Below are 17,557 nucleotides of genomic sequence, written 5' to 3' on the forward strand. Positions count from 1 at the left end.
ATAGTTCTGTAAAACTAGTTGTATTTTTTCATGAGCAAGTCACAAGAATTCACTTAAGCTGATGCTGACATATGCAGTGGTGGTAAGCAGTGTTCTGCTTTCATGCTAATACAAGTGATCATTTAAAGTAGTCTGCTTTGTTGCTTGACCCACATTGCTACAAAGCTAAGAAGGAAAGCCATGGGTACAAATTTGTTTTCATGAATGAATCACCAGACTTCTCAATTGTAAAATTGTCTAAGCTTTCCCTTGAAGTTTTATAGCAGTGAAAGTTATCTCTTCCAGAGAATATGAACCATTTCTCCCAAAATAAACTAAATTTTCACAGTAATAACCCAGAGCATTAGCTGGAATACCTAATTCTGTGGGATATTAATATATGTCATTGGAAACAGAACCCCTTTCTCTAAGTTTGTGTTAAACAAATGGCTTTGCTTCTTCAGGAACTGTGGGAGCTTTTAGTATACTAAAGTGGATCGGCAGTAGAGGTATAGGGCATGTCGCTTGCTTATTATTTATTTATTTATTTATTTATTTATTTATAGTTCCCTCGAAGACTAACTCATTGAGAAAATTAGCAATTAATAACTTTGTTCATATACTTTAAGGCATTTAGATGAGGAGGAGGAATTAAGTAGTAACTGTAGGGTTTTTGTCTTCATTTTTTAAAAATTTATAACTGATAATTATTAATTGATAATTTTATATGTGGCTCTTCTATATTTTAGAAACTAGGAGTTTGAACAGATCTAGGAGAGAGTTCTAATTAGTTTATAAAGTTAGTTTCCATGTAGTTTTAAAAATGGGTACATCATGCCAGATCTTACTGTGAAATATATGAAAGTAAATTTAGTATTTATGTTCATGTGCATGTATATGCGTGTGTGTGTGTGTGTGTGTGTGTGTGTAGTCATCATTTGGTATCCATGGGGAATTGGTTCCAGGACACTTTAAGATACCAAAATTGGCACATCCTCAAATCCTTTATATAAAATTGTATAATATTTGGGCTGGGACTTTAGCTCAGTGGCAGAGCACTTGCGCAGCATGTATGAGGCACTGGGTTCAATCTTCAGCACCACATTAAAAAATAAATAAATTGAATAAAGACATGCTGTCTATCTACAACTATAAAAAAATTTTTAAAATAGTGTAATGTTTGCTTGTGACCTATGCACATCCTCTTGTACACTTCAGATCATTTCTAGATTACTTATACTACCTAGGACAATATAAGTGCTATATAAATAATTGTTAATACTGTATTATTTAAGGATGACAAAAAAAAAAAGAGTATGTTTAGGACAGACTTTTTTCCCAAAAAGTATTTTAGTTCATGGTTGGTTAAATCCATGAATGCATAAATCATGGATATGGAGAGCTAACTTTATAGTTTTCCCCAAGGTATTTATATAACATAAAAATCTATTATATTTACATAAAATATAAACCTAACCACGTACTCATAGTATAGAATTATTGATAAATTCATTTTCTTCATATTTTAATTTCCAAGTTCATTGTTTCTTTAAGAGTGGAAGTGAAAAAACAGCAGCTTGGATTTCATTCTATATCTGATATATAACCTTAGCTTATATGGTTCTAGTTCCCCAAATATAATGAGCTTTGTAGGAAATGATTTCTAAATTTAAATTAGTTTCAGTTTAACAGATTTCCACATCTGGTATAAATGGAGTAACAGAGTAACAGTACCTTGTTCCCTGAAACAATCAGAGAAACTAGGAAACATATATGAAATAGTGGTTTTTAAAAACTGGACATAGAGGCTGGGATGTAGCCCATTAATAGAGTACTTGCCTAGCATGCATGAAGCCCTGGCTTTGATCCTGAGCACCACAAAAGAGAGATGACATCAAGTATTAAAGGCCTGAGAGATAGAAACAAGGAGCAGGCCCTGGTACAGGGAGGAAGAACCCAAGTTTGGTGCAGGGAGACCAAGGCAGCTAGAGTCTTCAGGATAAAGTACTGGAGAGTATTTATAAAAATCCAGAAACATATCAGCCAGGTGTGGTGATGCATGCCTTTAATCCTAGCCAACTCGTGATGCTGAGGCAAGAGGATTGCAGGTTCGAGGTCAGCCTTAGCAATTTAGGGAGATCCTGTCTCAAAAAAATAAAATAAATAAGGACTGGAAATGTGGCTCAGGGATAAAATGTCCCTAGGTTCAATCCCTACCACCTGCCCCTAAAATCCAAAAATATGCAGTACCCAAAGAGCAAAGTTCATAATGTTGGGTGTCCAAAGATTACCAGAAAGGCAAAGAAGTAGAATAAGGAGAAATCAATGAAGCTAACTCACAACTGATAAGATGATAGAATTAGCAAATAAGATAAGAAAGCAATTTAAGTTGAGGTACAGAAGATGTTTAAAAAAAAAAAAAAAGGCCAAAATCAAACTTCTAGGGATGAAAACTACAATGTATGATGAACTCAACAAGGGATGGAATTAATGGTAGTTTAGATATTGAAAAATACACATATGTGAGTGTGTGTTTGTATGTATATGTACATTTGTGGGAATTTGAGGGTATGTTTGTAAAAAAATGTATCCAAAATGAAGCACAGAAATAAATGATTTTTTTAAAAAATGAAAAGCCAGGCATGGTATTAGAAGCTCATAGTTCCAACAACTCAGAAGGCTCAAGTCAGAAGATTGCTTGAGACCAGGACTTCAGAGCCAATCTGGGAAACACAAGACCTGATCTCAAAAAATAAAATTATTAAAATGTAATTTCAGGTGACCTAATATTTGTATAGTTTTTCTTACTGAAGGAGAAGACAAAAAGGGGGAGAAAGGAATGAAAACAATATTTGAAAAGTAAACATGGCTGATATTTCTCCAAATTTATTGAACACTCTTAATTCATAGACTCCAAGCATAAAACAAACCAAGGATAGGAAACATGGGGGGAAAAGCGTACTAAGGAATATCATCATCAAATTGCTCATTTGATAATGAGAAAACCTTAGAAATACTTAGAACAAAAGAATCCATTACATGCAAACAAAAGGATGATGGCAGGATTATTATTAGAAACAGTTAAGACAACAGTGGAGAGCCTAAAGGTAGAAAGAAATTGTTGATCTAGAGTTCAATATGTAGAAAAAATATCTTTTAAAAATAATTTTTTCGGGGGCTAGGGTTGTGGCTCAGCGGTAGAGCGCTTGCCTCGCACATGTGAGTCCCTGGATTTGATCCTCAGCACCACATAAAAATAAACAAAATAAAGATATTGAGCCCATGTAGAACTTAAAAAAAAATAGTTTTTCATATGTATAAAAGCCAAAAGAACTAAGAGAAGGACTCTTTTGGGGATGATAAATGCATTCATTCAAAATTATGTTTTAGTAAAATATTTCCAATTTTTATCAGAAAATGAATTAAAAATCTTTAAGATATAGTAAATGTTGATTAGTAAAAAGAAACTCTTCTAATTTTTATGCCTCTAAGAAAGATATTCTATTCTAGTTTTTTTATTCAGTGACAACTAAGTAGAAAATTTTGGAGTCAACTTTGTAATTTTGCTAACACATACTTTTTTTTTTTAAACCTCAGGGTCTTGCCTATTTGCATACTAAAGGCAAAATGCATAGAGATATCAAAGTAAGTTCATTTACTATGTTTAAATTGCTAATTGTATTGGAAGAAATTTTTGATGCTAATTTAATAGAATTTGTATTTTTGTTTTAGGGTGCAAATATTTTATTGACAGACCATGGTGATGTAAAATTAGGTATGTTATTTCAAATTTTTAAATTTTTTTCAAAAAATATAATGAAATTTTAGATGAGAATTGACGTTTAATTTTAATATTCATATTGAATCACAATAATGTTTATACTTTAGCCCAGTAATATTTATTCCTGAGACTCAGTTTATAGAAGTTAATCCTAAAGATGAAAAGACCAGATTTATATAAGTATTTAGTCATTATTACTTATAGTAGAAAAAATAGAAACCTAAGTCTAGCAATAGAAAAACTGTTAAACTACATTTTATCACTCATGGAATATTATCCAATCAGCAATTTTTTTTAATATATGAGAGTACAATCGCCTGATATATTAAATGAAAAAAATGAACTAGATGTGTATTTGTTTTTTTATAACTCTTTTTAATGACAAAACAATATAAAAAATTATATTTAGAAAAAAAGTCCTTTTTTTTTTTTTTAACCTTTTGGTACCAGGGATTGTACTCATGGGCACTCTACCACTGAGCCAAATCCCTATTTTCTATTTTTTATTTGAGACAGGGTCTCACTGAGTTGCTAAGCACCTCGACATTGCTGAGGCTGGCTTTAAACTCGAGATACTCCTGTCTTAGCCTCCCAAACCATTGGGATTATAGGTGTGCGCCACCGCACCCAGCAAAAAGGACATTTTTAAAAATAGTTTTATCTGTTGTTAAGATAAAAAGGAATTCAGAAATGTGTCTTTCCCATTTGTTTTAATGGTTTTGTTGTTGTTGTTCTTCCCCAAATTTACTTCAGTAAGCCTGTAATGAAAATATTTTTATTCACTTTGTTCTTAATAAAGTACATTTTCACTATAGTAAAATGCTATTGAATTCTTTTATTGAGTTTGTTATAAACTAGGAAATATTTAGGTATTCAATTTATGTACAATTACCTGATGTAAATATCTGAACTATTAATAATGCTATGCCTATAACATTACTGAAACTGAAACTTAGAAACATCACTTGTTCTGAAAAGAATTAGAATTTTCTGTTCTGTTCTTTTTCCTCATTAGCTGATTTTGGGGTTGCTGCAAAAATAACAGCTACTATAGCAAAGCGAAAATCTTTCATTGGCACACCTTATTGGTAAGAGATTACTGTGATTGGTACATTTTTATCTCTTCATGGTTAATGATCAATCTCTATACTTAATAATTCCAGTTACTGGCAAGTTACTCTTTCTAAAATACTGTCTTAGTATTTTAGAAAGAAATACAATAGGAGACATGGCAATAAATCTTAATATGTAAAATAATTTAGTTATTGCAATAGAAATTGACAATTCATATAAAGGATTAGATTCTTTAATAAGCAGATAATAATTTAGATAATTTATTATTCACAAAGTAGCTCCATACTTCATACCTAATGCCAAAATAGTCATCAGTAATTATCTGCTTTAAGAGTTGAAGAAGCTTTCTTGGCATAAAACCTTAAAGGGAAAGATTGATCACTTTTTACATGAAAATTTAAAACAAGGATGTCTGCCACCTTAAAATTTAAGTAATAAAACAGGAAATACTGGCTAAAATATGCCACCCTAGGTTTAATACTTCAATATGTAAGTTCTTAAAAGTCAGTAGACTGTTTTATTAAAAGCAGCATTATTAAATTAATATATATAAGAAGTCACAAAATATGAAAAGTGTTTCCCTTGATGAACAAAAATATAAAGTGAACAATGATATTCTTTTCTATCAAATTGGAAAACATCTGGAATCATGAATAATCCCCTCTATCACTAAATATTTGTGAAAATTGATAGAAAATTTTTGAAGAAACTGAAATTGATTATCATGCATGTATGAGTTTGTCAGGATGAACCCAAACTGTGTATAACCTTAAAGTTCTAATAAAAAAAATAAATAAAGTAAGCCTATGTTATTGCAAACTCAATTTAATTAGGAATGATGCAGAGAAGTCCTCTGTAAACTGAATACTTTATTCAAAGTGTTTATACATAGCCCAGAATAAATTGTTGCTTGTCTGGGAAAAATAAATAAATAATAAGTTGAGAGAAAAGAAATTTTTTTTTTGAAAAGTAATTTAGCTGTGATGTTTTCAAAAATCATAAGCAACTTTTGGGAGTTTAAAATTTTTTTTTAATTTTCGGTAATGAAGCTTGAACCCAGGGGTGCTTTACAACTGAGTCACCTCCTGGAATAAGTTAAGAAAATCATATACATCTTCTCAACTCAAAGGAAGAATATGCTAAAAATGTTAAACATTATGTTGTAAAAGATGAATAGTCAGTGGATTAAGCTTATGGCAGATTACTAATCAAAATATCAAGATTAAAAGTAGGATATGTGGACTGGGGTTGTAGCTCAGTGGTAGAGCAGTTGCCTAGCATGTGTGAGGCACTGGGTTTGATTCTCAGCACCACATATGAATAAATGAATAAAATGAAGGTCCATTAACAATTTTTAAAAGTAGCATATGCAAGGGAATTTAAAAGCTGTGTTTTATAAAAGACATGTTTAAGTTTAAAATATGAATGAGAATGTGTGAAAGAATGACTGTTTTGGTTGAGATTGTGCTTCACTTGTTTTCCATATTTTTTTCATGTATTCCAAATTCTCTTCAGTTATCATATACTGCTTTTAATAACAGGAAATCCTCAGTAAATGTTATATGAAAATGCAGGTAAGTTGGGTTATCTGTAGAATTCCCTTCAGTGAAATTCCCATTTCCCTCTTCTGTTGTAAACACTCTTCTCCAGTCAGAATTTTCTGGTTTTCTACCCTGATCATACTATGTGAAATACTGCTACTTTAGTTGTATTTGTTACCTCTTCACGAATACCTTTTCCTGTTTTTATGTTAAGTTCTCCCCATTGCAAAGAGTGACACACACTCTGCTTTTCATCACCTATGGAAAACTGATGGGTCAGCAGCTAAGCCAGGAAGCACAACAGTGTTAGCCTGGCATTCCTGTTAGCCACCACTAAATGATTCTAGTGGGCAGAGAAAATGAAATTGATTTGCTTTTTCTGTGCTCCAGCTCAACCTTTCCTGTATGAAACTTGCCTTTAATCTTCAGCTCCATAGTAATCATTTTCTTCTCTTCAGTCCTGGATCCATTAGTATGTATATAGGACTCACATGTGGTATATACATTTATAGGTTAGCATTTTTAGTATATATCTTACATATCATTAACCACACTTGAGTTGAAAGTGTGTTAAGAGAACTTTTTGTAACTTAAATGCATATAAAAGCAACTTGTGGATATTCAATATAAATATAAGTTAATTCTAAATAGTAAATGTTGAAATAAAAAGAACATTTCTCCTGGGTGGTATCATTTGTACTGTATAATGTCAGATGCCATCATACACCTCTTACTCCCAAGTAACTGCAACTCAGCTACTCAGTTGACCTTCAGTCTTCTATATACTTGATAATAGCTCTACTTAAGGAGCATTTTATACTCAAGTCAATATCTTCAGTCAGCCCTTTTTATCCTATTCATTCTACCATAGCCTCCTTTTTCTTTTTTCCTTGGTATACTTGAAATAGTTCTCAAACTCACCTATCTGACTGTTTTTTCCTCCTCTCACACTGTCCTTCATGTTGTCATGAGTTCTGGATTAAGATTGCTGTCATAATTGAGTCTTTCAAGGGGGTCTAGAAAATCTAAATAAACATTCTTTTGTAATCAGTAGGTCATTCATAATCTAGCTTTGACTTCTAAGGTTTAGTTTCCGAACACTCTCTAGACCCTTTAAACATCTGTTGCAAAGGATAATATTTTTCTATTTCCTATCACAGGCATACTTTTATAAGATAAAATAAAAATGAATTGCTAAAAATTGATCATACATTTGGACAAGGGAGAATGCTTACTCTTTCAGTACTTATTGCCGAATGATAACTAGCTGTGTACAGCCCATCTCATCTATGGATCACACATACTGAGTTGCCCTGCACCAGCAGCCCTTTAGGTGATTCACATGCTTTCCTTGTCTTCCTGCATTTGCAATCTGAAGTGACTCTTCACTCAACTTAGCTCCCTGCTGATTCATTTTTTAAGTCTTATCTCAATTGGGAAGTTTTCTGTGATCTTCACAGTGTTTTAGGTATTCTTTTTCATTTTCCTGTATTACATAACAAGATTCACATAACACAAACTAAAGTAAAAAGCAAGGTTTTTCTCATATCACCAGTATTCAAGATTTTTAAATAATAAATTTTAAAAGAATATGTATATGTGTGTATGTGAGAGAATGTGTGTGTGTGTGTGTGTGTTGTGTGTGTGTGTGTGTTAAGTCTTTCCTGGTAAAGTTTCTTCTTTCCCAGTAAAGAGCTCTTAGCTTATTTTCCGTCCAAATCTAATGGTGATAACAAGAAGTAGTATTTTTTTGAAAATGAAAATATTATGTTCATTCATTGGTTCTAGGATGGCTCCAGAAGTTGCAGCAGTAGAGAAGAATGGTGGCTATAACCAACTCTGTGATATCTGGGCTGTGGGAATAACTGCAATTGAACTTGGAGAACTTCAACCACCTATGTTTGATCTTCATCCAATGAGGTGTTTTCATTATTTATAATTATGCAGTTATCAGGGGGCTGGGATTGTGGCTGAGAGGTAGACTGCTCTCCTAGCACTGGGTTCAATCTTTAGCACCATATAAAAATAAAAATAAAGATATTGTGTCCACTCATAACTGAAAAATAAATATTTAAAGAAAATTATGCAGTTATCAATCAGGTCTTTGGAAACCTTGTGATACTGGGATTACACTTATTTTAATTATGTCAGAATAGAAAAACTATTGTAAAGGACTGGTAAGTAATTACATTCAAACACTGCTTGGTTACATTGCTGCTCCTCAAACAGAGTGAGTTGCCTGCATTGTTTGAAGTTTTTCCATAAAATATTTTTCCTTAATACTCAGAATAGGACATGCCAGTTATTATTAAATAAGTCTTTTGGAGTCTTTATTTTCATTCCTCTATTAATTGATGTTGTTTCTTGTCCTATATGAAATGGTAAAATGCACAAGAGATTTTATTTTACTATCTCATTTGATTTTCTTTCTCTTACTCTGTCTGGGAATTATGAAGAAATAACTGTGCTTAGAATAATTATCATATATCTTAGGATATATTGTCATTCAGAAATAAATATTTGAGGGCTTTTGAAAGTTTTTTTCATATTTTGAAGGACAGATATATGGGACCAAAATTTAACTTTAAATGGTAGAAAATCAAAGGGAAAATTAAAATGGGGAAAATGTTCTCTTAATGTATGACCAACCATGGAGTAATGTGTGCTACATAAGGAACTCATTTAAAGACATTAGGAGAAAGAGTATTTAGGAGCAAGTATCAGGTAAAGAAACATAGGGGAAAACTAAAACTACACAAGTTAAAAGATATCTACTGTTATCTTGATTGCCAATAGGTAGAGACTTTGAGGGAAATAACTTTATGTTATTTGTTAAGGGCCATACAAATATTTTAGTTATTCTGCTACTAAGAAAATTATGCTTAGGAAATAATTCAAGGATTAAGAATTATTAATTTTAGAATAATAGGAAAAAAATCTAAATGATAGTTGCTGAATTATTAAGTTGTTTAGCAGTTAGGGGTAGCTCTTGAATATGTGTATACCAAAGGAACATGGAAAATTGATTAGTGATTTAAAATTAGAACACATAATAATAATAATGCAATAATTGATTAGCATTTAAATAAATACAAAGAAGTGCAGAAAATTTAAAATACTAGAATGGCAAGAATATACATAATATAGATTTTTTTTCCTTTGAATCATTTCATTTTTAAAATGAGAAAATATCTACTATGTTTAAAACAAAAAAGTTTACTTAGAATCCTGGAAGGGGTTTTTGTAGGAAATACTAAAATGAAGCACTTTAAAAATTCCCTCTTAAGTCTTCCATCTTTCTACTCCATAGTACAAAGGAAAATGGGTCAAAGATGAATTCAACAGAGATTGACATTTCTGTAATATATTCTTAAAGGAAGTAGGTGCAATTTGCCTATACACTCAAATAATTGTTGAAGTCAGTCTTTGGTTAAATGTACAACCAACCTAAAGTTAGAATAATATATCTCTATGTGTCCCAATGGCATTCCTCATAGAAATAGAAAAAGCAGTCATGAAATTCGTCTGGAAAAATTAGAGACCCAGAATAGCTAAAGCAATCCTTAGCAGGAAGAGTGAAGCAGGGTAGCATCACTATACCAGACCATAAACTATACTATAGAGCAATAGTAACAAAAACAGCACCAAAACAGACTGGCACACCAATGGTACAGAATAGAGGACACAGAGACTAACCCACAAAATTACAATTATCTTATATTAGGCAAAGGTGCCAAAAACATGTATTGGAGAAAAGATAGCCTCTTCAACAAATGGTGCCGGGTAAACTGGAAATCCATATGCAACCAAATGAAATTAAACCCCTATCTCTCACCATGCACAAAACTCAAAATGGGTCAAGGACCTAGGAAAAAACCAGAGACCCTGCGTCTAATAGAAGAAAAAGTAGGCCCTAATCTTCATCATGTGGGATTAGGCCCCAACTTCCTTAATAAGACTCCTTTGGTGCAAGAATTAAAATCAAGAATCAATAAATGGGATGGATTCAAACTAAAAAGTTTCTTCTCAGCAAAAGAAACAATTTATGAAGTGAATAGAGAACCTGCATCTTGAGAGCAAATCTTTACCCCTCACACGTCAGATAGAGCACTAATCTCTAGGGTATATAAAGTACTCAAAAAGCTAAGCACCAAGAAAACAAATAACCCAATCAGTACATGGGCCAAGGCCCTGAACAGACACTTCTCAGAAGATGATATACAATCAGTCAACAAATATATGAAAAAATGTTCATCATTGCTAGCAATTAGAGAAATGCAAATCAAAACTACTCTAAGATGTCATCTCACTCCAGTCAGAATGGCAGCTATTATGAATACAAACAACAGTAAGTGTTGGTGAGGATGTGGGGCAAAGTGTGCACTCCTACACTGCTGGTGGAACTACAAATTGCTGCAGCCGATATGGAAAGCAATATGGAGATTGCTTGGAAAACTGGGTATGGAACCACCATTTGACCCAATCCCTCTCCTCAATCTATACCCAAAGGACTTAAAAACAGCATACTACAGGGACACAGCCACATCAATGTTTATTGCAGTATAATTCACAATAGCTAAACTATGGAACCAACCCAGATGCCTTTCAGTAGATGCATGGATAAAAAAAAATGTGGCATTTATACACAATGGAATATTACTCAGCTCTAAAAGAGAATAAAATCATAGCATTTGCAGGTAAATGGATGGAGTTGGAGGAGATAATGCTAAAATGAAGTTAGCCAATCCTAAACACCAAATGCTGAATGTTTTCTCTGATATAGGAGGCTGATTCATAGTGGGGAAGCGAGGGAGAGCATGGGAGGAATAGATGAACTCTAGATAGGGCAGAGGGGTGGGAGGGGAAAGGAGGGGGCAGGGGGTTAGAAATGGTGGTGGAATGTGATAGTCATCATTATCCAAAGTACATGTATGGAGACACGAATTGGTGTGAATATACTTTGTATAAACCAAAGATATGAAAAAAATGTGCTCTATATGTGTAATATGAATTGTAATGCATTTCGCTATCATGTAAATTTAAAAATTTATTCAAAAATATATATGTGTTATAGAATTATATGTAATTATGTAGACATGTGCTTAATATATACTACAAGGGCTGGAGTTGTGGCTCAGCGGTAGAGCACTTGCCTCGAACGTGCGAGACCCTGGGTTCGATCTTTAGCACCACATTAAAAAATAAACAAGTGAAATAAAGGTGTTGTGTCCAACTACAACTAAAAAGTAAAAAAAAATTAAAAAAATGTATACTACTATTTATATAGGTATCATGGTAGTAAAACTTCTAACATTTGGTAACTTTGCTCTGTGAATAAGGGCTTATTTGAAATTTAAAGATATTTTCTAAAGGTAGGAGAAATTTTGCATATGCTATCCAAAATATTAAAAATTTGATTTCCCTATCTCAAAACAATTTTATTCAGTGCCTACATATATAGTAGTCTTGTATAAATTCATTACAGAATATTTATTGATTATTAGCTGTAGTAATAAAAGTACTTGGTGTTGCTTTTAACTAAAATTTTTTTATTTCAGGGCTCTCTTCTTAATGTCAAAAAGTAATTTTCAGCCTCCAAAACTAAAGGACAAAACAAAGTGGTGAGTTAATGAATATATGGTTTCATAGAATTTTACAATGGGAAGGAACATAGTTCCTTTATTTTATAGATGATGAAACCAAAGCCCAGAGGCATTAAGCAGTTTGCCCAGAGTTACATCCTAATTTACTTGCACAGTTATGGCAAGAATCTAGGTTTATTTTCCACTCAGTGTTCTTTTATAATTCACTGCTCTTGTTAAACTTGTTTGTTTCTCTTAACTTGGCAGCTTGAGAAAGAGGCGTGGTGAGGAAAGATTTGAAATTAATATATGAAGATTTTTGATCTGTATTATTTTACATCCATTAATTATATATTGACTTGCATGGATGATGATGTTTGAAAAGATTTCCCAGATGCTGTTGACACTTACAGTCAGTTTCTCTTGGTTTTTCCTTCTATAAAACTTGAAGAAGGGGCTGTGGCTGTGGCTCAGTAGTAGAGCACTTGCACTGGCATGTGTGAGGCCATGGGTTCAATCCTCAGCACCACATATAAACAAACAAGTAAATAAATAAATAAATAAAAGATTGATTGACAACTAAAAAAATATTTAAAAAAAAACTTGAAGAAGTTATTACTTATTTTCTTCCTAATCTCTCCTTTCTATTATAAAGTAAAGCAGCCTGCCTGGAATTATAGTTCTTAAGAGTGTCATTAGTTAAATGGTGAAAGTTGAAAATTATTTTTTTGGTATTATCTTTTCCACATTTTATAAAATTAACCAGGCAAACAAGTTTCTAAGTTCATAAATTCGAGAGTTCTTCATCCAGATTACATGGATTTCTTGAGGTCTGTGAGCTTCCTGATTCTGTTATATAAATTTTATCTATCTATATATTTAGTTAGTTATTGTAGTTGTAGATGGATACAATACATTTTATTTTATTTTTATTTATTTATGTATATGTGGTGCTGAGGATTGAACCCAGAGCCTCACACGTGCCAAGCAAGTGCTCTTCCACTGAGCTACAACCACAGCCCCATAAATTTTATTTTTCTGGTGAGACAGTCGGTAGCTCATTTCAGATTTAAGACCCCTCCCCCAAGTAGATTCTTAACTGTTAGTTTTATTTAGGAGCCAGGCCTGTCTTGGGATCATGGCAGGAATGAAAGGCAAATTACACTATTGAAACAAAGGAGTTTATATCCTCCTACTAGCTGTATCCCTTTGTACTGACACTGGTTTCTTCCTGTTCCTTATTGTCCAAAGTTTCTAACCATCTGGGAAATGAGGGCTTTATGTCAAAAATGACTGAATGTTTATTCAGGAACAAATGACTATTAGGTACAAATTCCAGATTAGTCATTACCACTGGAGAACCTTTGCCACTCTATGATCCACCTGACTCCATGTTATCTCTGTCAGAAGCCACCAGTTAAATTAAAAATAAAAAAAAAAAAGAAGCCACCAGTTGCAGTGCAGTGATTTGATTCCTCTACTGAGAATTGCCATGTGATTGTAGTCATTGCTAGTAACTGAAGTTACTTGGTTTCTTTGGTTCTTGTCCAGTATCTCCCAGTAGAATCTTGGCAGTGTTGAAAACACTCCTCTTTTTCATGAATAATCAAAACATGATTCTTCTAATTTGTATCTTCTTCCTTTCTCCACTTCATCAATGCATATAGCGGGAAAATCTTTCCAGTTGCTAAAATCACTCCTTATTTATCCTCTCTTCTAAGAAATTAAGTAGCCTTTTTAGGATTTATATAGTCACTTACATTATGTACCCTACCCTTTGTGCCATCCAACTCTTTTGGAATAGCAAAACTTTTTGGTATAGTATAATGTAAATACTGTATAAATTAGGCAATAAGAAAAGTATGTTTTTACTTCTAAGCAGAACATAAATTATATAAATGACACAGCCTACCTAATTGACACTGGTTTCTTCCTGTTCTGATTTGTATGGGTTGTATATTACTGCTCTGTTACCTAATTCCATTGTGCTTAAGATACAAAACTGACCCAGATGTTTCTAAGGAATAGACTGCTTTGGGTTTAGTTTTTTGGTTTATGTAGAACTGAGAAACGTAAGGAAAAAAATCCCATGTTTCAGACTTCCTTACTGCTTCTGAGTTCATTTTATTTAGTAACACTAACAATCTAATAATATTAGTAAGATATTTTTGTACATGTCTCTTTTATTTGAAGGTCATCAACATTCCATAATTTTGTCAAAATAGCACTAACTAAAAACCCCAAAAAAAGACCAACTGCTGAAAGACTTCTAACAGTAAGTCATTGAAATTGTGAAGGGATTTCTGGTAGTCATGCAGTAATTAGATATTTCAATAGAACAAAAATACTTAGGTTTTTAATATAAAACGGTAAGTTATCTCTTACAACAGGAGTCAGCAAACTTTCTGTAAGGGAGAAGATAGAAAATATTTCAAATATTGTAGGCAATGAGTCTCTGTCACAACTGCTTACTTTTGCCATTGCAGCATAAAAGAATCCGTATACAGTACACATGTATGAGAATATTTTTAATACTCAATAAAACTGTATTTAGAGAAAGAGGCAGTGTACCAGATTTTGCCCTTGCACTATAGTTTACTGACCCCTGCCTTAGAGAAAACTCAAAAATGTTGCCATCATCTAAAATTAACTGCGTTTCTTAGCTGCTTATGTGAATTTATAGTGTGCTCTTTGAGTTTATATATGTATAAAATACTTTTGAATGAGAAAAGTCATAGTAATTAAACAACCTAAGAAATCTTTATAATTTAACTGGATTAAATGTATGCAAATGTAAAGTATATATGCTTTATTCTTACTGTGATTGATGTACCATATTCTGGTATTCACTTTCGTATCAGTGTTATGAGTAATAAATGTCCTTGTTATAGTTGAAGATGTAATCTTACCACCTATCATAGGTTAGACAACTTTACATAGAGAAATTATTTATGTTCTAAGCTTACCCCAAATTTTTTTAGTTATATAATTAACAATTCATTCGCTGATTAATGTTTTTACTAATATTTGTATTAGTAGATGCCTATGCTCGTCTATGCTAGTTATTGAATGAAAGACTACAAATAACATTTTCTATGAGCCATAAAGGCATATTCATGAAATTATTTTGTTTCATTTTTACTTAGCATACTTTTGTTGGACAGCCAGGTCTCTCCAGGGCCCTGGCAATTGAACTATTGGACAAAGTAAACAATCCAGACAATCATGCACATTACACCGAAGGAGACGATGATGATTTTGAGGTAAGAAAATGTTTGTAACCTAATATTTGAAAATAAATGTTTAACATGGCTTTAGAGTTTACTTTCTGATTCACTCTCTCAATTTAGTTAAAATAGTTTAGCAACAAAAGTTAATTAATTATATGAACTATGCTTACTCTACATGTAGTTGTCAGTTCTTGCTTTTTTAAAAAATTGTGCTTTAATATACATAACATAACTTGTCAATATTTTTCTTAATCCTAGTTCTTGCTAGGATTAGTTCTTTTTTCCTTTTTCAGCACATATGGTTTATACATGTATTTTAATATCATACTATACCCATAAAAATATAATTATTAGGGCTGGGTCTGTAGCTCAGTGGTAGAGTGCTTGCCTAGCACATGTGAGGCACTGGATTCCATCTTCAGTACCATATAAAAATAAATAAATAAAATAAAGGCATGTTGTTCATCTACAACTACAAAAAATTTAAATATATATATATAATTATATATATATATAATTATTGCTAATAGACAAATTTTTAAACATTTTAAGATATGGAAATGTTTACTACTCTGATTTGATTATTACACACTGTATATATGTATCAAATTATTACACTATAACCCATAAATTTGAACAATTAAAATAATCAAAAATAAAAATTTTTAAATCTCTAAGCCATTAACCTTTTATTGTCTACTTTACATCTACACTACAGTATGGTTATTTCTTCTTAATATGATCTCCTTTCTAGTTTGGTGCCTTTAATTTTTAAGAGGTTAACTCAGTTTAAAGTCAGATATGCCCCCCCACATCCCAGAAATGAAGAGGTGCTTTCTCTCCTCACTAGATCTTAGTTTCTGTATGAGAATTTGATCTTCTTATAGGCCATATATTGACATTATCAGTTTCCTAGGAAATAAAGTTTTCAAGAACATTACTTTGGGGGCTGAGATTGTGGTTCAGCGGTAGAGCGCTCGCCTAGCACGGGCGCGACCTGGGTTCGATTCTCAGCACCACATAAAAATTAAAAAAGGCATTGTGTTGTGTCCATCTACAAAAAAAAAAAAAAAAAAGATTCTCTCTCTCTCTCTCTCTCTCTCTCTCTCTCGTAAAAAACAAAACAAAAAAAAATTACTTTGGACAAAAAGAAAAAATTTACCCGTAGCATATGTATATATGATTTTTCATAAAAGAGATTCCTTAGAAATCCATTTGGTCATTTTTGAAGTTTCTCTATTTAATGCTTATCATTAACAGAATGTAAATCATTTTTAAAAAGTAAATTGAAATTCTCATTGGAAAATTTATCATTTCCAATACTTTTTCAGAAGTATCACTTCTTGCCAGGCATGGTGGTGCATGCCTGAAATCCCAGCAGCTCGAGAGGCTGAGACAGAGTTCAAAGCCAGCCTCAGGAATGCCAAGGTGCTAAGCCAACTCAGTGAGACCCTATCTCTAAGTAAAATACAAAAATTAGGGCTGGGGAATGTGGCTGGTCGAATGCCCCTAAGTTCAATCCCTGGTACAAAAAAAAAAAAAAAAAATCTTATGTAATTACGGGCAGGACTATCCATAAATATGCTTACCTTCTATGAAAATAGTAAAGTTATTTTGAATGTACTATATGTAACCACAACTTGTAAATCAGGATGAGGGACTTACTGTTCATTGACAGATACCTCTTTATGACTATATATAACACAAGTATTTTTTGCACCAGGGTCTCTCTTTATGTGTTCTCCTCCTTTTATAATTTGTTTGTTTCTGTGTATCTCTGAATCAGTCTATTTATTTCTCTTTATGCCTTTATTTCCCTTTTATCTCTACCTTTAGTTTTGGCTAAAATCCATAACTGAAGCTTGCATGTTAATTGGTTCATTTTTATTAAAGAGAATTTTCTACTTTATGTTCTTAAGTTTTAAATTATACTTTATAAATATCATTACTAAGATTCACTTGGTACTCATTGTGTGCCAAATATTAGGACAAATAATTTCCATATTAACTTTTCTAATTACTCAAAATTGTCCATAGTAGTAGGTACAATTATTAATGTTCTCATTTGTAAAATAAGGGACTAAGACGTAATTTGCCCAAGATCATATAGCTTAATAAGTAGTGGAACCAGGATTTAAATCCAGGTGAACTACTTCTACAGCCTCCTCTCTTATTTAATTTTTAGTGTGCACCATCATTTCTATGTAAGTGCTTAATAGAAATAGTCATTAGACATCTTAGTTTCTGTATTGCCTAGTATGTGATATAGTCCTGTCTACCTAAAGAATACTTTGTTGAATGTTAAATTGACTTTAATTGAAAACAGTAAATAAACTAGCCATACATGGATTTCCATACCCCCCCCCCCCC

General features: G+C 32.4%; 1 protein-coding gene across 1 annotated transcript in view; it reads left to right on the forward strand.

The window, feature by feature from the left end:
* Window positions 1–17,557, forward strand: part of Map4k5 (mitogen-activated protein kinase kinase kinase kinase 5) — a 106,367-nt gene that overhangs the window by 40,085 nt on the left and 48,725 nt on the right. Inside the window, exons 7-13 of the mRNA XM_015487254.2 lie at window positions 3,577–3,624; window positions 3,712–3,754; window positions 4,776–4,848; window positions 8,164–8,295; window positions 11,934–11,996; window positions 14,151–14,232; window positions 15,104–15,220. Of these exons, the coding sequence (XP_015342740.1) occupies window positions 3,577–3,624; window positions 3,712–3,754; window positions 4,776–4,848; window positions 8,164–8,295; window positions 11,934–11,996; window positions 14,151–14,232; window positions 15,104–15,220 (558 nt within the window). The remainder of the gene's footprint in view (window positions 1–3,576; window positions 3,625–3,711; window positions 3,755–4,775; window positions 4,849–8,163; window positions 8,296–11,933; window positions 11,997–14,150; window positions 14,233–15,103; window positions 15,221–17,557) is intronic.

Source organism: Marmota marmota, unplaced genomic scaffold (genome assembly GCF_001458135.2).
Source record: "Marmota marmota marmota unplaced genomic scaffold, marMar, whole genome shotgun sequence".
Classification (NCBI taxonomy): domain Eukaryota; kingdom Metazoa; phylum Chordata; class Mammalia; order Rodentia; family Sciuridae; genus Marmota; species Marmota marmota.